The following is a 22,615-nucleotide window of genomic DNA, read 5'->3' as shown; positions in this document are numbered from 1 at the left end:
AAACCTGTTCTTCAGCTTCAGGTCTTCGGGAGGAGTAGGAGCCTTTCTCCTCCCACAAGCAGTGACCAGTTTCCAGTCTTCTTCTATGATGTTATGATGTACCGTTTCACACGGCACAGAGCCCTCTGGCAAATCCACTGCTGCGGGGGGTTGGGACTCCCGAAGCTGCACAGTCTCCAAAAATGCCCTGTCTATCTCTTGCTCTGCTTCCCGGATGCTGCGCAGCCTACTGACCTCCTCCCGTAACTCCCTTACCTGACAACACAACTCGTCAACAGCAGCACACCTCCTGCAGGAGAGCTGGCTGCCAGCCCAGGCCTCCCGGAGAGGCCCCAAGCACTCCCTGCAGCCTGAGACCTGTAGAGCTGCATCGACTGTCAGAGGGTCGGTCTGGGTCGCAGCCTCTGACACAGCAACTCCAACAGCCACTGGGGAACGCGCTGTGCAGCGTGTCACGACCATACTTGAGGAAACCTACACCACAAGGAACAGAAACGAAGGGCCCTTCGCGCGCCCTTCTGCGCGAACTGCTGCACAAACTGCTGCGTCTGTTCGCTGCCTCTGTCACAAACCGCTGCGTCTGTTCGCTGCCTCTGTCTGCTGCGCTCTAGGCCTGGCTCTTATATAGGCCTCTCCCTAGCACTGACTCACAGGGTGCTTGACTGCCCTAATCAAGGGCCACTGGGATCAAAGGCCCCAACTCCCTCTGGCCGGGGCAACCAAGAGAGCTCGTTAGCAGCAGCCACTCCTAGCTAGAGCTTTTCCCAGGAGAAGTCAAGGCCTCCTGCAGTTGTCCTTGCCTAGCTTCCCCTTTCCTGTTCACAGCAATCACCTGCTAGTTCCTCGGGGGTCCTCAGGAAGCCCACAACTTCCAACAAGATCCTCAAGTTCTAGTCAGAGCCCAAACACTGCTGCGCAAACTGCTGCGTCTGTTCGCTGCCTCTGGGAGCTGCGCTCTAGGCCTGGCTCTTATATAGGCCTCTCCCTAGCACTGCCTAAGAGGGTGCTTGACCGCCCTAATCAAGGGCCACTGGGATCAAAGGCCCCAACTCCCTCTGGCCGGAGCAACCAAGAGAGCTCGTTAGCAGCAGCCACTCCTAGCTAGAGCTTTTCCCACGAGCTTTTCCCAGGAGAAGTCAAGGCCTCCTGCAGTTGTCCTTGCCTAGCTTCCCCTTTCCTGTTCACAGCAATCACCTGCTAGTTCCTCGGGGGTCCTCAGRAAGCCCACARSWTCCAACARKATCCTCRAGTYCTAGTCAGAGCCCAAACACTGCTGCGCAAACTGCTGCGTCTGTTCGCTGCCTCTGTTAGCTGCGCATATATATATATGACACATATGACATATACCCTGTATACTCAGACCTCAGATATGTTCTTACTGCATGTCAAAGCACACTGTAAAACAGTTTTTAAAAAAACAGTGAAAGATGAGGAAAGTAGGGTTTCTTTCTAYTGTATGAGGATTTTTCAATGTGTATTTCTCTACAATTTTTTTTCCAGAAAAATATTAAAGCAAAAATATTAAAGCCGCCTCATGTTACAGAAATGAAATGCTAAAGAAGAAAATCTCTAATTGAATACAACTATAATAAATTTTGTTCTTATTATAACTAAAGGGCTATCAGTCACAGGTCACTATTCAAAGACTGCTACTTAGCAATCTCCCCATAAGTGAATAACAAAAATCTTACTTGCATATATCTGTGGAGTCCTGTGTTCCTAATGCATATAACGAAGAACCAATTCTGTTATAGTCATCTGCTACATCTAGAAAAAAAAAAACAACAACGCTTTTTTTAATATATCATTCCTCTCCTTTCTGCAAATTTTGAAGAACATCAGTTCCTCTATTTCTTCTAGAGTATGTGTTTTTCTAAAAGGAACATGCTCTAATGCTAAAGATGAAATAAAATTTCATTTATGTCATGTATTACAAAGGACAACTTCACACCCCAAACACAGCTCTCCCAGTCATGAAGTCTGTAATTTGTCTAGTGATATTTAATACACTTAGTACCTGCTAGGTGAAGTTTATTGTGCAATGTTGTACACCTTCCATTAAAAAAGATCCAACAAAGTCAACTGCGAAAGCCTGAATTTAAATCTGAATCTAAAGCCTAACGCTATTTGAAAAATTTCAGTCTAAGAACTATGAACAATAAGTCTGCGTGCTTGAGAGTAGTGAACTGAAAAGAAAAAAAAAACCTACCAAAAAAACCCATAGGTATTACAGCACTATATGCACAATACCTTTACTAGTATGAACTTAATTTTCAGGAAACCCTGATCAACAAGTGGTCATTGGATGAAATAGCATTACTGCTAAAACATTTTAAAAACTGAAATTATAAGCAAGGTTTGTAAAGAAGACTKAGTAATTTGACTAGTGAGATATTGATATATACTAATCAAAAAAAATCAAATCTTTATACAGAGGACCTTTTTTTTGAGAGGTTTTTGTATGAACTCAATGGATGATGAAAATGCTAATAGTTCCATGCAATGAATGGAAAAAGATATTTACTTGTTAATTTCGGAATTTACATGCTTAAGCACATAGATCTTTATATTTGAGACATTTCAGGACAAATTACCTTAAAAATAAAACAATTAAAACTAATTCTATCATACTGAAGTGTCATCAGAATGATTTCTTTTTTTTTTAATAACACAACTTTGTTTTAACAGATAGTGTGTTATCTGCCCTCCAATTCTTTATTCCATAACAACCTCCTGATGGAATTATTGCAACCACTTACAACGAAGAGCAGTATTAGGAAGTCCCCTTTACTCGCCTCTCCCAAATATAAAAATAGATTTTCTGCTGGAAATAGGAAGCCAGTATCTTTGCAAACACTGCACCTCTCTGTAGCTCATGAGTAAGTTATCCATAAACCACAGATTGCCAGTTTCCAAAACAAGCTTCCCAGGTCATTGCTGTACTCCTCCAGACAGAATTGCAACAGGCACCATTTATCCCAATGCTCAGTTTGATAAAAGTTGCCAATAAATATCCTAGAGGTCTAAAACTGAAAACTAGCGAAGCTTTGTCATGAGTTTCATCAATCTTTTCAATAGATCCTTTTCTAACATTTTTTCCTGGTTCTATGCTGACATGAAAGGTTCTCTCAGTACCTCAAGTTTGGTACCTAACTACCATGAATGAAGTCCAGTTTTCATTTTAAGAAAGCAAACAAAATACTAGAAATCACTTCAGGTAGGAACCGAGTGAAGACACAGGGTCACTTAATACTTACATTAAACCATAACTGGCTCCGCCCATCTCCTAGGATGGATATTAAAGCTACAAAAGATGCAGTCTTCAAATAACAGCAAGTGAAGTATCTGAAAAGCTCCCCAAGCTCATAGTTTAAACTCTCATGTAATATCTAATTTACAGCCCACAGAAATAGGGATTCATAGAAAGTTTGTGGTCTGGTTTTGTTTGAACTGTATTACTACAGATAGCAAAGACACAATCTTAAAATCAAGGGCAGTGAAGGTCAACTTCTTCCTGAGTTTCTCAGGACATAATAATTAATATATTCCTAAAGCAGAAGCTTCCCGTTTTCTCAGCTGTGCACACTGCAGTTGAGATTCTATCTAGAGCTTCCAAAAAACACATTAGCTAAGTCAGCTCAAGAAAAGACATCAATAACTAAGTGGAGAATCTTAGCCCATTAAGAAAAGGGATCCTGCAAACCAAGCTAATGAATCTACCATTTCGGTCTCCAGTCTAAACAGCTGAAAACCAGAAATCTGACCTCCTGGTCTAGAACTAATATCCCTTACAGAAAGGGTCTACTGTTCAGCAAGGTAACACAATGTCTAGTATGCCAAGCAATTGAACCCTGATGAGTGCAAGATCATCCCGTTAGRAGTAACTTCATAGAAGAATTTAAATCAAAAATACTGCCATACTACCCACCTTTTCACTTTAAAGGCTCAGAATCAGACTTAAGAAAATTATTATTACGTAGAGTTTTGTGCATCTCTTCAAAGGGACACCATGAAGAATCAAGATGTCCTCAGTGTGACAGCAGACTTCTTACTCCATCTGGAGTATTCTTACTCCATCTTACTCCGCCTATTACAGCAAAGGCTAAGCTTTGAAAGTCAGATTAAACTTCTTTATACTATCAGAAGTCTATACTAGGAAAAATTTATTCACTCTTTCCATGTAAAAAAAAAAAAATTACTGCTCCTCACAAACCATTTCTCTACATTCTAGCTAGTACCGTTTTCATCTTGGAAAAAGAACTCACTTTTGTGTGATCTTGTCATTTTATCAGATTTGGCAGAGGCATCTTTGACTCTGTTGTGGTATTCTACAAGGAATGTTCTTTCGTGTTCAAAGAAATCATCCACATCCTACAAAAACAAGAACATTTTCAAAAACAGGCTTTCATTCACTCTTTTTAGTCCAATTTATATAGAATAAGTTTGCATGTATTGCAGTTGCTGTGATATGAAATGAAATCTTTATTTTATAGAATGCCATTAACGTGTATTGATTTCTTCTTCACTTATTTCATCATAAACTGAAGTTTTATATTACAAATTTGTAACAAGTATCCTAGAGGTCTAGGTCACTAAATTTGAAATGAAGGAAATAAGGTTCACTACCAAATATCACTTTCGTGATAGAAAAAAAATAGGATAAATGTCAGTTACTTAATAATAGGACATCTACCTAGAAAAATTAAGGGAAGGGGGAAGATACACAAATCATGCAAATCATAAAAACACAGAGYGGCTGAGGTTGAAAGGGACCTCTGGAGATCATCTAGTCCAACCCCCCTGCTCAAGCAAGGTCAGGCTGAGCGAGTTGCCCAGGATTGCGTTCAGACGGCTTTTGAATATCTCCAAGGATGGAGACTCCACAACCTCTCTGGGCAACCTGTGCCAGTGCTCAGTCACCCTCACAGTAAAGAGGTTGGTTTTTTTTATGTTCAGCTGGAACTGTCTGTGTTTCAGTTTGTGCCCGTTGCCTTGCGTCCTGTCACTGGGCACCACTGAGAAGAATCTGGCCCCATCCACTGTATGCTCTCCCTTCAGATATTTATACATGCTGATAAGATCTAGCCCCCCCACCCCCCCAGTCTTCTCCTCTCCAGGTTGAACAGGCCCAGCTGTCTCAGCCTTTCCTCATATGAGGGATGCTCCACTCCCTTCATCACCTTAGTAGCCCTTTGCTGGACTTGCTCTAGTAGCTCCATAGCTCTCTTTTACTGGTGAGCCCAGAACTGGACACAGTACTTCAGGTGTGGCCTCACCAGCGCTGAAGAGAGGGGAAGGTTCCCCTCTCTCGACCTGCTGGCAATGCTCTTCCCAATGCAGCCCAGGATACCATCGGCCTTCTTTGCCACACAGGCACATTGCTGGTTCATGGTCAACTTGTTGTCCACCAAGATTAACAGGCTGTCCTCTACAGAGCTGCTTTCCAGCAGGTCAACCCCCARCCTGYACTGGTGCATGGRGTTATTCCTCCCCAGGTGCAGGACTCTGCACTTSCCTTTAATGAACTTCATGAGGTTCCTCTCTGCCCATTTCTCCAGCCTGTCCAGGTCTCTCTGAATGGCAGCACAGCCCTCTGGCGTATCAGCCACTCCTCCCAGTTTTGTATCGTCAGCAAACTTGCTGAGGGTGCACTCTGTCCCTTCATCCAGGTCACTGATGAATAAGTTGAACAGGATTGGACCCAGTATTGACCCTGGGGTACACTGCTAGCTACAGGCCTCCAACTAGATTTTGCACCACTAATCACAATGCTCTGAGCTCTGCCATTCAGCAAGTTTTCAGTCCACCTCACTGTCTGCTCATCTAGCCCATACTTCATCGGCTTGCCTGCAAGGATGTTATGGGAGACAGTGTCAAAAGCCTTACTGAAGTCAAGGCAGACAACATCCAGTGCTGTGGATACCTACTGTGGTAAATTTAAATAGTTACAGTATTACTATTTGAAGATAGTTGATTTATATTTATTTAAAATAAACCTCTAAAATAGCATAGATGCTCCTTAATACTATGTAATAGCCTACAACATAGACTTTGAACAACACGCTTTTTGAATAAGAGGTGCTAGTTATTTTGCCTTTATATCTTTTTCTGAATCATAATTAATCCATGCCTATATACACAGTCCAACAAATTCAGAATTTAAGATTTTACATCTCGAAACTCTAGCTTCTCTATTTGCTTGCAAATGGAAAGTTACCACTAGAAAGAAAGGAAACCAAAATCAGTTTTTACAAAATTTAAGATTGCTATAAAACTATTCCTTTAAATTTTGGAGAAGTATTAAAATTGAATTTTGTCTCAATTATCTTCTGGAGTCTACTGGGGGGGAAAAAAAAACCACAGCATCTCTACCACTGCTCACAGCTTTGAAACAGTAGAGGGACATTGCAAGGCTAGTAAAATTCACTGTTGTATTAGTAACTCCTGAGCAGCAGCAGCAGCTTTCAAAGACAATGCATTTTCACAGTATAAAGTGACAGACCAGAAGAAAACCAGATTATGAATTATGTATGGATAAGAAAAATGCTTAATTTCATAAAACAGGGGAAAGGAAAGAGTACTGAAAGTCCTCTTCCACAGGAGCAATCAGATAAGGGAGGAGAAAAACAAAACAAAAAACAAAACAACCCCACGATGCAGCCCACCAGCAGAGAGGTACATAATTCAAGATTCCACCTCCTATTAGCCAGAAAAGAAGAACTACAGGAAAATGCATGCTCTCAACTCAACAGCTTGTACTTAAACAGGAGACATAATCAGCATGCTCACCTGGATCTTGTTTACAGAATCACAGGTCCCTTCCCACCCTCTGCCTCTAATTCTTAAATTACACACAAACAAACAAAAAAAATCCCTTTTTGCAGCTACCTAAAATTCTGCTTCATTTAACAAAGAAAAAAAGAGACAACAATGTTAAATTTTTAATCTTGAAACACTAAGTAGTAATCACCTTTACTCCAGAAACAATGACACCATCTGCTGATTTAACCATGTTTTTAAAGAAGTCTTCAAGTTTCTCTTTCTTATTTTTCCCACGAACACTCAACTGAAAAATAAATTCATGTGTCATGTTAGCTAATTTGCTGGAGACAATAAAAGCATGGGTTTTGTTTTGTTTTTTCAAMAAAAGCAGCGTGGGGGGGGTGGTAACTACATAGCAAAACTTGCTACCTCTAAACCAGTTTTCCTGCTCTCTTCTTAGTCTTATATATGCCTTAATGGGGATCGGGCACCATGTACCCCAGAATGACAGACTACCCTTACAGACTAGACTGTCTTTTATCACCTAACATGCTCTTCCAGAAAATAACAAAACAAAAAACAGCAGTGTCCTAGCACTTACAGATAATTCCAAATGTATGAGGTGTATGTTCAAGTTTTTAATAATACAATATTTATCATGCACAGTAAAGCTGTTGACAAGTTAAGCTAATATAACCAGGTTTTCCTCTTCTAAGTAATAGAATGACAGACACTTCACTTTCAGAAAGTACAGAAGCATTTACCCCTCACTGTACTGATAATGTCAGTTTCACAGTCTCCTTAGACTGCCAGGAAGAGTGTAAATTTGCCCAAATTTACAAAGCTGAGTTCCTGAACCAGCTGATATTTCTACATCAAGCAAGAGGATCAGCTTTAATGTATTTTCAAGTTAAACATGTATTCAATGGAACCAATCTGTCATGATGTTATCTTGGTACTAACAATAATCAAAGTTTCACCTACATTATTAAAAAAAACCCTTTATTATCAAAACAGTTCATTAGAAATCCTCTTTGATTGTGTGAATAACAGAATTTAAACTGCAGTTCCAAATCCTAAAAGTTAGTGTTCCATTTTTGTTGCATCATGCTTTCTTCTTCAAAAATTTCAATCAAGGAGTGGACAAGTATAATACCATGTGAAATCACCACCAAAAGTTAATCTTTTTAATCCAAAGCATATTAATTTCACATAAATATTTTTAATGCTGAAGCTAGCACAGAGAGAGCATTTGGTCCCCCAGCTGGCAGCAGAATGCACTCCTGTTGAGTTAAATGAATTTTTAACCTTTAAAATACATGTATGTCTGAACTGATGCAATTTGCTTTGGGAGGTAAAGCCTTTTTATCAATTTTCCATGCTACCATAAATGTACATCTTGATTTCTCTTGCTAGCAAATCAGTTTTCAATACTCACATCCTGATTATATTCCAAGAAGACATGGAAATTTAAATCCTTTCTCAAAATGGGATGTGCTGCCACACGACACAAAAACACTTCATGCATTGCAACTGTCTTCTTGAATATTGCCAAATATTCACTGAAAACAAGAAACAAGAAAGACATAAGAGTTTCACCTGAAGCAATTAAGTTTCAAATAAGCCCAGTGAGAAGTTTTAAGAGATCCTCAGTAAGGATACAAGATTGTAAGCTGACATAGTAAAGGTTATCACTCTGATATTTGATACATACATAAATACACAGTACAATGTTAATATAAGGGGGAAATTTGAAACCCTAACATACAGGCTTTTAAAGAAGACTCAACAAATATATTCTAATTTTTAAGACTAGCTAACATACAGACTGGTTTGCTACAAACTTAACCTGTATTTAAGTGTCCTTCCTCCGCCTGCCCAAAAATCAAGAAATTGAGATACAGCCTACAGAGAGTATATAGCTGATGTGCAAATTACTTCCCCCCCCATCTCCATCCCCTGACCTATTTGCACCCTCCTTACTTATTTGTCTTTAAATGTCCATTTAGTTTGTTAGCTCTTCAGATCAGCAGCCTCTTATTCTATGCTAAACCATCTACCCTTTTTGGGCTGAAGCTTACATGGAAGTTTTGCTTCATAGTGGTTCTAAAAGTGAAATTAAGTGCTGCATTTGGTAAATACAACCAAAAAAATCACGATTAATCATGACAATCACATAACTGTCCAGTTCAACCAACTCAACTTTAAAGCAAATATTAATTGTGATTTAATTAAGAGGAAAATATTCTTATCAATACAAGTTTGCTAGAATTCATTTTGCTTTACAAATTCAATTAATAAAATGTAACTTGCCCAGAAATGAGGAAGGGGCTCTTTTCCCCATTCTCAGATCAAACAGTGAAATAGTAGTAGTAACACTTTTGCTTCCACTATGTGCAAGGAGGTTAAGATTTACATACCAGCAAACCAGCAGGGCCAGTGTTGGGAGATGTTTGATCTCCGTGAGAGTAGTAGTCATTCAGTGAAGACAAAAAAGGAGGATGCAGAGGATGGAGGTGGCAGTAGAAGAAACCCCAAGTTTTCTGTGTTATCCAACCCCTAACCAGACCACAAGAGAATCATGATCAGGGCCGCTGGAAAACCACAGATTCTTCAAAATTTATAGTGTTTTGCTAACTTCCAGTTTTCTGCATATTAAGTGTTTATCTACTCTGCTATCAAATTATGTTGTATGTATCACTAATACAGGGCTTTTAAAAACATTTGCTCACAGTAGCTGGAGGCCAAAAAGAAAGAAACAGTCCTAAGAGAAGAATTCTTTTCTTCCCAATTCAGAGCTCCTGAGAGAAGCAGTCTAGAAGCAGTGTAAATACACACTTGAAAACTAAAACCAACAACAGGAAAAGGATCAAAGAAGTGAGTGCATGACAATGAAAGTGGATGGAGCAAGGAGAAACTTCACTGTGTAACTCAATATAGAACAAAAAACCTTATTGCAGATCTTTTGATTCGCATTAAATTTACAGTAACAGAAGATACTATATTCAGGAAGTATACTCTCCTTGTGCAAAAAAAAGATTTTCATTAAAAAAAAAAAGGGGGGGGGAGATTTTCTAGTAATCTCCACACTTCTTGGGAAACAGAAGGTCAGCATCTATGCTTACAGTACCAAGCATATGCAAAAAAAAAAACTAGTTCAATGTTCAATTGTATGTATAAACTTTAAAGTTTCATTATACTTACAAAATGTGGAATACCAGAACTAAAAAAGATTGAGGCTACCTCCCTTCATAAGTGTTCTGTGAACAAAAGAAACTACCAAGTTGTTGCCTTACAAAAGGACGTTTCAAGAACATGCTGATTTTCTTCCTGTTTCAGAAAATCTTTTATGAAATTGTCGTAACTTCTGGACAATGATTTTTCCAATTTTCCTGCTGGCTCTGATCATGATCACTAAGATAACCCTGGTTATGTAGCAACTGGATGCTCAAGCCTACATCTTGCATAAAGGACCATTACAGTGAAATCAGAAACATGGGAAAGCAAACAGCATTAAAAAGGGGAGGGGAGTAGTAATCATGTCTACATACGCCTCCAGTTCTTGTTTCATCTTGGTGAATTCCTCTTTAGTCATTGATCCTTCCCCTTCTCCAAGTTTCTGCAATTTCTCCCTTGAGGCATCAAAGTCAGGCCTGGGTGGTGCTGGTGGAATCTGGAAATGAATCGAAGTTTTTTTGTGTGTGCGTGTGCATGCATGTGTGKTTTTTTTTAAGTTGCTTGCAGCTTTTTAATACATGGCTCTCCCTTTCCTTGTTTATTAAGGCATTTATCGACACATTCTCTAATGAACAATTTTCTGCATTACTATGCCAATTTTGGTTAAGTGACCTTGGAGATTACTAAAGAATTAAGTAATGGTTTCAGTAGTTCAATTACAACAGAAATCAAACAATACCTAACTTTCCCAATACAAGGAATTAAAACAAAAATAACTATAAAATTGTGGTTTAGTTTTAGCTTATTTGGTAAGGATTGTTTCTTGTTTAAAGAAAAAAAGAATTTCTGCAACTATTTTCACATCATCCATTTATAACCCYTGAAAACATTTAATTGAAAACCATTCTGTATTATCTGCAGACACTAGTTCTTTCTTGCAGCACTGTTGACATTAAAGATACATCTGCTGAAATAACAAAGTATGCAGCAGGCAAGTCTCTAGGTTACTTGATCTGGTAATATAGTATATTAATGTTGAAAGAGGAAACACTGTAGTCAAACTGATCCTGGACTGCAATGAATAAGGAGACACAAAACAAAGCTAGGCTAAGCTCAAATTTAAGTTCACTGGTATTAACCCATTATATTAATCCTTTACAAAAAAAAAAAATCCAGTCTACTCAGTCAACCATTTGAAACTAATTACTACCATACTGAAGGTCTGTTCCTTCCAGGTAACTCTTCTTACTAAAAAAGATTAGCTCAAGAACAGTATGACACACCATAGATTACTTTCAACATAATGTACCCATTAGTCAATCAAAAATACACATTTATCTATTGAATCGGTAGATCTCCTCACTCAAACACAAAATGAAATACATAACTTTCACACCAAGATAACAAATACTCCAATTTTTAATTAAAGTATGAACAGTCACATCCAATTTCAACAGGCACTTTCATAAGATAACTATTTTGGTGACATCCATTCCCTGCACACCTTAAATAAACTACAAAGCAAAAGCTGTTGGGTATTAAGGTTCTCTGTAGTTCCAGGGGGTATTTGCTGGGTTTTTTCTCCAACTGATTTATGGGAAAATGATTCTGATCTTCATAATGAAAACTAAAAAGCTTAATTATTACAGAGTTCAGTTACTGCACTCTGCCATTCCAGCTAAAACAATGGAAACATGAAACTAAGTTAAACAGTAGTTTGCAAGAACAATAGCACCATGTTATAAAGTTCACCTGTCTCCCACATTTTAATGTTGTGGTCTAAAACTACACTAGAATACGGATAAAACATTAAACCGCTCACTCCTTAGGACTAAAAGGCAAGGAATACGACAACTACAATGACTTTCCTACAAGTTTACTTCAAACATTAACTTCGCATAACTGCATGAAACAAAGTAGTAAAGCATCCGATTTGATTATAGAAGGAATGAACACCTTTCCACTCCCACTGTATTTAAAAGCAGCCATTAGTATTTTTGATCCAGTTCAGGGAAAACAGTGTAAATAAAATGGAAGAACTGTAATACTTACGATATAGCCAGCATAGTCCTCATTCTCAACAAAGGAATCATGAAGCCAAATAAACTCTTCATGTTGACGAACAACAGAAAATTCATTTTGTTTGAAATTTGGTAAGGAACTCTGAAGGGAAAAAGGGGAAGAAATTATGGAAAAAATTTAAAGTTTTTCATTACTATATGAAAAAAAGCCTTAAAGGAACAATAAAAAATATCCCTGTAAAAATAACCCAAGCATCTAGATAAGGATTTGAAAAAAATGTTTGTACAGTAATGATTATCCCTATCTTAATTAGTACATCAGTCAATTGAAATGGGATGTCCAGACAGGTTGCGGAGTCTTCACCCTTGGAGATGCTCAAAACCTGACTGGACAATCCCTGAGCAACCTGCTCCAGTTCACTCTGATCTGAGCAGAGGGGCTGGATTAGGTGACCTCCAGAGGTCCCATCCAACCTCAACTATTCTGTGAGTGATTCTGCCATCAATAAACCTTTGAATCTAAAGAAATAAAAAGTAAACAACCAGTGATTATTAACAAAACTTGAATATAATTCCATTATAAAATATATTTTTAGAATCTGAAACAACAATGTTTAATTTAATGAAAACTATACTGAAGAATATTGAGGTATATTAAAGATTATACGTGCAAATAGGCCAATTACTAAGCATGGGAATAAATGACAACACAACAATCCAGAAAACTGAAAAGTCTTTTTTTCTAAACTATTTTTGGGTTGCCTTCTGTTTTTTCTTTTTTAAACTTAAGCAATTTTTTGTGATCTGAATTTTTTCTTGAGTGCTGTAGCTGAAACATTCTCTTAAACAAGAGATTATGCTTTTTTTTTATTATTATTTCCTTTGGAAAGTATTACATTTGTTTCAATAAATAGTTCAAGCAAACTTTCTTTTCTATATAATTACAAAAATTTTCAGTGTACAGACCCAGGCTTTTACCTTTGTATGGACAGTGAATTTCACTTTGTCCCTCTCACTGAGTGCATCTGAAATATCCACTTGCAGAGCAGCATCAGTCTGGAGATCTACATTTATTGCTCTAAGCTAAACAAAGAAAAATCTATTTAGCTTAAATAAAAAAAAAAGAAGAAGAAAGAACAGAAACCTAAAAAAAAAAAAAAATCTGAACTTTACAGAGCTAAGCTTCCTTGGAAGTATTTTCTGAAACAAGATTGCAACCTCTTTAAAAAACAGCATTACAAACAGCACAAATGCAAAGAAAATACACATTCTATTTTTTCCTCACAAGACATGTAAAAAAAGCTCTTAAGTCTCACAAAATGATACGAAAGTCACATCAAAAAGAAAATGGGACAAATGATCAAATACAGAAAATTCAGCAGATAACTGTGCACTGTAATAAGAAGAGTCAATTTGGGGCAGTAACTGGACCAAACGCTCCACTGGTACTCAGTGAAACTAGTATGATTCCCCTTACACTTGCTCTGCTGTTCTAGAGCAATTTGCTGCATGCCAATATCTTCATCATGGTTAACGAAAACTCAGAACAATTTTTACAAGTACTAAGGCTAATTCTGAAATCTTCTGCAATCACATTGTCARAAATTATTTCAATTCCATGCTTACGAGGCTCACTTTTTACTGAGACATTGTGTTCTTTGATGTTGCTGTTTTTCTAGGAGTATCACATTCTACTGCATAAAAACACTTTGCCTTACAAAGAAAAACACCTACCCCCCCCAAGTTTCTTCTGGATTGCTTTTTCAAGTCTGTGCTCAAGTACAAAAATGCTTAAGTATCAACAACTCATARTACAAAGGCTACACAGGAGCAGATTTTGAATGGCATGCTGCAATGCACTGAGGCTTGGGAAGGACAGCATTAGGAAAGAAGCATCAACTCCCAGATCTTGTTTGCCACCAGTTATCCTAATCCATTGTAGTGGTCAACACTAGCTCCTACTCCTCACTTTTCTCTTTACCCTCAACACAGACAACTCTGCTGCTTATATGGCAGCAACCAGACAGAGACAGCTTACAATTAACATATTAATGTAAACCAAAATCACTACAGTCTAGCATGTTATGCTAAATTAGCAAACTGTAGCAGTTCAACAGCTACCACACATATAGTTAAGTCATCCTTACAAAAAGGTGGAAAGCATTAAAATCACCCCCAAGGTAACATATTCCCTTATATGCTTCAGGAATCTTCCCCCCTCCCACCCAGGTTTAGGTGTCACAGCCTCACACAAAGGCAAGATATTGTCATGCACCAATCCGCTGCATCTCACTGCTCTGAAGAAGAATCTCCCAGCTCCTACTGAGCTTCCAATGTGCTTAACATCTAACTTAAGAAAGAAAAATACAGTCTGGCATACCAATGTCTGCCTTGTCTCAGCACGTAAAAGTTGTTAATGGTTAGGTTCTTTGGGGTAGTTTGTTTTTACATTCCCCCAGAATACATTAATAAGTACAGAGTAATCTCAGCAAATAATCTTTATTATCCAAATGGCATTTTTGTAGTCTTTCACAGATCATAAACGCTTTGTCCTTTTGTTCTCTCCCTCTCCTTTTTTTTAAGGTAGCATAACACGTAGCATAACACAAAATTCCAAGATTCAGGATAACATCTGCTCAAGGTTGTCACTAGTGCTTACGCAGCGTCTAGTGTAGCACATCCAGGCCACGTGCGCTAGTCACAGCTTCAGAAACAAAATGTCTTTCTGTGCCGAGGAAATTAAAAGCAAACAGGACAACTTCACTCATCGCATATAAGTGTAAAGGACTATTTCCTTGACTGTTACAAACTTAGCATAATTTAACATATGATTAAATTGAGTTATCTAGCCTGACTGCCAACAGGGAACATTTTCAACTGCAATGGTAACGAAGCATTTTGTAAAAGGTGTCAAAGACAATCAGAAAGTTGAAGGACTCCAAATTTATTCCTGTGGCACAATGGTTCATATTGCGTTACTGGGAATTAAATACATAAACAATATCATCACACCACAAACTTAAGCAATCTCTTCATCACTACTTCAAAAGAAAACTGCCACCAACAGATGGTTTTCTAGTTATCCAGGGAGTAGAAGAAGAAAAAAAATATAATGCTACAAAACCTTCCAAAGTCTGATTTGAATAAAAACTGAAATGAAACTACCTTAAATTCTGAAACACTGGAGATGGCATAAAGTCCCTCTGCCTCTGGCCCCCCTTACAAACACACACAACATAGCACAATAATTTTATACTTAGATACATACACTATACCCTTCCTGGATATCTTGAAAAACAAAAGCTAACTTCTCTTTACTGCTTAACAGTTTCCTACCCTATACTAACAAAGTCTTTGCTTTATTCAAAAGGTCTAGAAAATATCAGAGACCAAAAAGAGGGCTAAGTGATGCTAGCATACTAAAAGCAAGAGAATACAATAAAAGGGGAGGGGATTTAGCAACTAAGCTCTTGTTCAAGGACCAAATATACTTCAAATGATATTGGAAGGAAGTTGCTATAGACAAGGAAAACAACCAAACCTTACGTTCCTGTTCCTTGGTAATGTCATCCTTTAACAGTAACTATTACATGTTAACCTCTTTCCAAAAAGTTAAGAGAAAAGAGGGCCTTTCTTCAAAGGATTCTTTATAAACAGATAGGGAAGTACACAGAGCAAGGAAACAAACAATATTTTCACAACAAAAGATTACTAAGTGTCACTATAGCATTAAGTTTCTAACAGACCTGTCCTAAGGGATAGGTCGTTTCCCTTAAAAGAGTATACAAGAACATTAGCCAGGTATATATAGGTATAAAATACACAAGACAGTACTGGTAGGTCAACAGTATACCTGCTCTTCAAGCACGTATTGTTCATGCAGAAAGATCACAAAAAAATAGGAACCAAGTTACTCAAAGTGCATTTAACAGTATCTTTCCTAAGTGAGATTTAGAAAAGCAATTCCTGCAAGTTCATTTATGCAGACCATTTATAACAAGTTCCTTCTACAGACCACCCACTGCTACTTCCTCAAAGTTGATTCTCAGTGCTCAATTTTACAACCCATCGGAAAACGCTCCATATGGTATAACACAATTGTTAGAAAATTACTGTTTTATGTGGCCCAACATGATTTCAAGCTTTCTTTTCATCCCATCACCCCAACAAGGTTAAACTCAATGCAACTGTAGCTCACCAACATGATTCTGGAAAGTTAAAAGTAGGGTTGGCATAACAATCTCTGAGTTCTAGAGAGGAAAGAACACTTATTTCCAAAACTGGAAGTTCAATTACCCTAACCAGAAGTTGCTATACAGGCTTTCTACAACTAGAGGCTTGACCTACCCATTTTTTTTAATCACAGAGGAAGGTGACAAATCGGAGACAGGGAAATACCTTAGGAAAAAATGTTTTTTACTGCTGCTACCAAGAAAAAGAGAAGTTATGGTTCTGAACATTAAAACACAGTGAATCCATTTATAAGCAGATATTTGTGAACAGGAAGGAGAAGGACTCTTCTAGCTTAACTCCTCAGTGTTAGATGCTGGAGGAAGTGAGGAAAAAATAAATAAATAAAAAAGAGAGTGGGACTGCACTTGGCCAACTGAGATGTAAGTTGTCCAACAGCACAAACAAGACTGCTAAGAGATTTCTAAAGGGTTTAAAAATACATTATGAATTCTGACTACCTGTGGTCTTAAAAGGAAAATTAAAAAAAAAAGTTTCACACAGGATCAGATGTTCTACCCACAGCTTCAGATAAAGACAACTATGCACTTCCAGGTCTGTCCCTAAATACCAGGGACAACATGCATAAAATATGACTCCAGTGTTAACAAGTTCTACAGCCCAGGTTCTGAAGATACTCAAAGCACTACAATTTCCACTTTCCCTCCTTTTTATCCAGTATTCTTACTGAAGTAGTTATATAATTAAAGGCAGAGGTTCTACAGGGGGCAGAACAGGCCTAGTATGATACTAAGCATCAAGGATAGTATTCCCTTTTGACTTCATGGTCATAAACTGGAGCACAAAATGCACTGGAATCCTACCACATTCAGTCAAAATTAATTTTCTCTACTCTTTAAAAATTCCTTGATATTACACTTGAGTATGGCATGCATGATAAAAAGCGTATACCAATGCAGTGTTATTTAGATTTTGCATTTTTAGTACTCACCATTTTGGGTATGATGGATATAGCTATTTTAATAACCTGCAACAGCCAAGTCAATCTAAGCATTCCTTTGCAAAAGCAGCTCTCCTACCATGCTCAAAGTCATTCTTTCTCAAGATACTGAATGATGGGAGTAATCAGTCTGAATGAGTTATACTAGATTAGCTGATTTGTTGCTTAAGTGAGACAGGGCAGTTAAAGAAAGATGGATAGAGCAGTTATAAAGAGAGGATAAATGAAGGCCAGAATCAGCAGGCCAGAGAAAAAGGTTTTCCCAGTAAGAAACATAATCATGGCATCCTGTACCAACAGAAATTCATACAACAACAGAACTTCTTTTCCATAATAAGTTTATTATGCAGTGTGCCTGCAATATAAACCTCCTACTGTCATCTATGGGAAGAACCTCTAGGCTTAAAGAGAGCACACAGTGGTACGCTATTTCCCCTAGGCCCTAGATCACAATTACAGAGGGAACCTGGTGCTCTCCACAAGGCCGGTCAACCTGGGCAGGAGCACAGCAGCCTTGGGGGGGACGTGACAGAGCAGGGGACAACAAAGAGATAAAATACCAATTTCTAGCAAYGCTCACAGATCTGCTTCAAGTTACTCTATCAAAAGCATTATCGATCAACCCTTCCTAAACTTGGCTGACAGAAAAATGAAAAAATCACGGCAAAACACACGTAGGTAGAGGCTAAATTCACAGGCAGGCCTTGCTGTTTCCCCATCAACAAACCCCAGCAGTCACCCCCCGCCCCCCAGCACCGAGCCTCCCGGCAGCCACGCAGGGGCTCGGGCCCGCGGGGGAGGCCCGGGGCCCCCGCCGCCCGCGGCACTTACACCTCGGTCCTCCTCCGAGAGGAAATCTGGGCCGTCGTCCRAGCCTTCCTGCTGGGGGCGACGAGGGGGCGGCGGAGCGGGCCGAGGGGGCGCGGGCGGACACGGCGGGGGCGGAGGGGAGACAAAGCGCACAGGTTAGCGACCCGGCCACACACACACACCCGCCCCGGCCCGGCCCCGCGGCCGCCCAGGCACCCACCATCATGGCTGCTCGCAGCGCTCGGCGCCGCCGCCCCGACCTCCCTCCCCCTCCCCCGGCAGGCCGCCCGAGCCCAGCGGCGAGCCGAGGCGGGGCGGGGCGGGGCTGCGGCGCGCGGCGGCGGCTGAGCGCGCCGCGTCTCGCGAGGGAGCCGGAGAGCGCGGCGCGTGGGCGGGGGCAGCCCGCGCCTAACCGTCGCCTGCCCGCCTCGCCCCTCCCCCCGCCAGCGCGCGCCCGGCCGCCGCTGAGGGAGGGCGCTGCGGCCGCTGTGGAGGGCGGGCAGAGACCGCGGGCCCTGGCCGGGAGGCGGCGAGGCCGGGGCCTCCATAGCGAGGAGGTCGCGGGGGAGCCGCTCCCCGTCCCTGGAGGCGGCGGCCGCGCCCAGCGGCCCCCGCCTTTATCAGCACCCGCCCGTTCTGTGCCTCGCTCCGCGTGCGGCGGCCTCTGCTGCAGCAGGGCAGCTCCGGAGCTGCTGGTCTCTCTCGCTTCCCGAAGTGCTGCCTCTGCCTCACGCACGCAGTTTGTGGATGGGAGCGCGGCTCTGCTCGTGTGTGTGAAACTCGGCTCGAATGCCTGCTCCACACGCTGAATGCAAGTGCACAAAACCTCTGAAAACGCAAATAGCGGGCAGGGCTCTGTGTCTGCTGCCGACCTTGACCTTTAGCCATAAAGGAAATCGGCTGCTCTTGAGCTGTCGTTCTCTTTTGTTCATAATTTCAGTGAGAGAGGGGCTTCAGCAGTGTTAGCCCTTTACCACATTAATTTTTACAAGTGTGTATGTAAAATTGACTGTGCAATTATGCTGTGCTAGAAATTAAGTGGTTCACAGTATGTCTTTGATTTATGAGCAGTTACATGACTGAAACTGGTGACTGCCTTTCATTCAGACCAAGCAATGGAGCAGTTGAATGCTCCTTTGTTTAATGATAACGGAAACAGTGGAAAACAGCAGCATCCAAAGACCAGACTGGATATAAATGTAGAGGGTAAAGACTCGGTGCCTGAAACTGCACTTTGCTGTGAATCAGAACTAGAACAGCAAAGAAGCAGCCTCGGGCTGGGGTTGTATGATCAGCGTGCAGCTATCTGTGCCCATGCCGGTGCTGAGAGATGGTGGCAGGTGTGGGCACTAGTGCTCTCGTGGGTGTATCAGACAGACAAGGAACTTGATCCAATTGCAAATTAATCTCACAACAAATGATTAGCTTCCATCTGAATAAAACTCAGTAATCCAGCCAAGCCCATAGTTACACAAGCACTAATGGAACAGACCGCTGTTTCCAGCAGTGCACTATGGATTTAGATGGGCCTAAGCTGCTCAGGAAGCTACACCTTGAGAAATCCTACTTGTGTAGCCTCAAGATAAATGAAGAGAAAGTTTTCTGAGCTCTCTACTGCTTAAAATGTGCTTAGAATTCTGAAAATGAAAATTGTCTCTTGGTACATGTTCATCCTATTGCTGCAGAAAGAGGCCTTTGAATATTTTTTTTTGCAGATAATTATAAAGGTTGCTTTTTAAACAATCTTCATGTACACAGTCAATTTCTGTGTTGATACAGACACATGCCACATCATCCAAAGCACTGACTTACTACTTGGGTCAAGAGAAGTAAAAAATTTTTACAAGATACTGAGAGGAGTATTTAAATATTGACCTATCATACTGAAGGGGTACAGATGAAGGCATGCAGGAAATAATTGATTTTTATGGGTTTACCTGCATGCCTTAGCATCCTCTTCTGTTCATTGTCTGTGCTCAGCACTGTATTACCACTCTACCTAACAAAGATCTATTTTTCTGGAAAAACAAAGATCAGTGACAGGCTGACCTTGTTTTTTATTGCTATTGTATTTTTGTAAGACCAAAGAACACTAGTCAAAGAGCTGTTGGGCAAAGGCTTTACAAATAATAAAAGGACGATTCCCTGTTCCAAAGGCCTGAGAATTCCAGCTGACTGGCATGGATGTGGCAGGAAGATCAACTAAAGTGCATATGCAAAAATATGGTTATATGGCTTTCCAATTTGAGTCTAGAAGCAGTTTAGTCATTTTTGTGATGGCATGGAGGCTAATGAGGAATATATTCCAGTACAACAGTAATACTTTGGCTCTAGGGGTATTTTGAGCCAAATGATACCAAAATTGCTAAGCAGCAATATCCATGATACTAATCTTTTGTCCTGCCCTGATCAACCTATCCCAGCTCTGTGTCCTACTTTTGTCCCCATGCTCCTCCCCACTGTTTGAGCAGTGCTTGCCGCTCGCTGTTTCTGCTTCAGCAATGGAGAGAATGAAGTTGAGAGAGAGCATATTCTTCTTTTCGTCTGCCCAGTTTGTGACATCCCCCCAAAGTGTGAAAGTAGAATTGCTGTGTCTATAGAGATCTCTGGCTCTCAGGACAGAGGCAAGTCCAGGTCTCGAAAGGCCAGCATTAATCTGTTAAAATGAGGACAAGCAAAGTCAGATCCTTTACCAGAACCAGAATGGGGAGTTGAATGCATGTTTCTATGTGCCACAAGGATGTCCTAGTTACTGGGCTAGTAGGTTGAAGAACACCACCTCTGCCAGTGATATTTTGTCAAGACCCAATTTAATAAACCTATTCTGAGGCTGTAGTATCACGTTTCCTTAGACAGCAAAGCTTACACCACTTAAGGAGTTTCCATCTTGGCTGTTTGCACACTCTCCTCTATATCTACATAACAATAATATACCAGGTCAATGAACTAAATATAACCCAGCAAAAGTGAAATTATACGTTGTAGCTGAACCAATCTGACAGCTCTCTGGTAAGATCCCATTCCCCTCTTCCTTCTCCACACACCTTGGCATCTGCTTTACACCAGCTCTGATCCTCATCAGTCTCTGACTTCAGTCCACCTGTCTAATCAGCAGAAAAATTACAGGGGAAAAAAGGAAGGGAAAATCTTTTGACAGGTGAGTTGCGTTGACTCTGATAAGAYAGATATATATAGATATATAGATATATAGATATATAGATATATATGTCCCTAAAGGGGGATGTAGGAGTGGGAAGTCAGAAGAAAGGGAGAGAGGGTCAGAAAGATAGTGAGCTGTTAAATGAGATCAGGTGTAAGTTCTTTTTTCAACTCAAAGGTTTTTTTGTTTTTTTTTTTATAAGTCACCTATTCCAGGACAGTCAACCCAAAATGTGTCTGATCTGCAATAGTATTTTCTCTTAAGTTCTTCTGACTTGATTAATATTCAGGAGCTATGGATGAGCTCCACTTACAGTGCTCCTTTTGTATGTGCTTGTAAAGAATAATTCTGGAGCTTAAATTATTAAAAGGTCATATTCTTAAACTCGTGTGTACATAATACAACATCTCTTCACCTGCCTGCCCACCAGAGGGAGAGGCCTGTTTGCTTTGTGTAAATATATTTATTTACAGACACATGGGTGTTAAGCATAGCTGAAGTCCACCAGATAGCAGGATGCTCTCTGTATGACACAGTGTGTCAAAGTCTATTAGCAGAGACAGCAGGCGTTCAGAGAGTTAGTGCCTTTAGCTGAACAAGTCATGAAGACTGGAATTTGCTGGAAAGCCCTGAGAATCTCAGCAAGAGCAACAGGACATACCCTGAGCAGGAGGGAATTGCCTCACAACGGTTACAAGGGGCACATCGGTGCTTTGCTGTAAGCATCACCATGCAAAACTATAGCTCTGTACCTTGAGATATAAAATACTTGATGAGTTTTCAGTTTTGGAAGTGTCTGGTTCTAGAACTGATTTAAAGGTTATCTAAAACTCCCCAAACYTTTACTTGTGTCTTTCTTTTTTCCAAGTTCCACCCTCCCTTTCCTTCCCTTTACCTTTCCCACTCTTTAACATCTGACCACAGGTCAGGAAGCCTGAACTCTGCTCTTCTAGAGCCCTTCAGGTCTCTATGAGAGACAGGCACGTGCCAAGGGGATCAGCCTGTCACATCTGCAACTGGGAATCAAAAGCAAGTGGACAGCAAAATGCCAGTCATGCAGGCAGCAGCGACTAGCAGTGCAGAGGCAAACCTAGCAGTGGGATTTCAGCAGAAACGTGTATACAGCAAGCCTTCATATACCCCAGTGATGAAAATGAACACTGTGGGTGACCCCGGTACTGAGGTTTTCCCTAGGGAGGGAAAGGAAAAGAGTAGTGTAACTCTGAGTGGCAGTCTCCTCTCAGGTGTTTTGGAGCTGTACATATTTGGTAAACGTATCTGTTTGATAAAGGTAGTCTGTGAGTTCTCAAATTACATCTTGAGGATTTATTCCCCTTACCAGCAACACCTCGCTCGTGCTCCAGGCCATGCTCCAACTCATTCAGCCACTCGTAATTACTGTGTTTGTCTCATTTTTCCTAATTTTTTATCCACATTTTTTCCACCCTGTTACCCTATTCTATTTTGTCTCGATTTTAGCAGCTAAATTCTTGA

The 22,615-nt window shown here is 40.3% G+C and overlaps 1 protein-coding gene across 1 annotated transcript; it reads right to left on the bottom strand.

Moving 5' to 3' along the window:
- Positions 1–436: 436 nt before the first annotated feature.
- LOC112977919 (sorting nexin-6-like) lies at positions 437–18,117 on the bottom strand (the record flags this gene model as incomplete). The annotated part of the gene is made up of 9 exons (XM_026090837.1): positions 437–474; positions 1,692–1,767; positions 4,266–4,371; positions 6,971–7,066; positions 8,201–8,324; positions 10,314–10,435; positions 11,992–12,102; positions 12,939–13,043; positions 17,983–18,117. Coding segments are annotated over 9 exons (897 nt in total), but the record flags the coding sequence as incomplete, so codon positions are not given.
- Positions 18,118–22,615: the final 4,498 nt, after the last annotated feature.

This window comes from Apteryx rowi, unplaced genomic scaffold (assembly GCF_003343035.1).
Source record: "Apteryx rowi isolate R43461 unplaced genomic scaffold, aptRow1 scaffold_88, whole genome shotgun sequence".
In the NCBI taxonomy this organism is placed as follows: Eukaryota; Metazoa; Chordata; class Aves; order Apterygiformes; family Apterygidae; genus Apteryx; species Apteryx rowi.
Note: the sequence above shows the minus strand (reverse complement) of the source record. Positions and strands in the feature narration are given on the sequence as shown.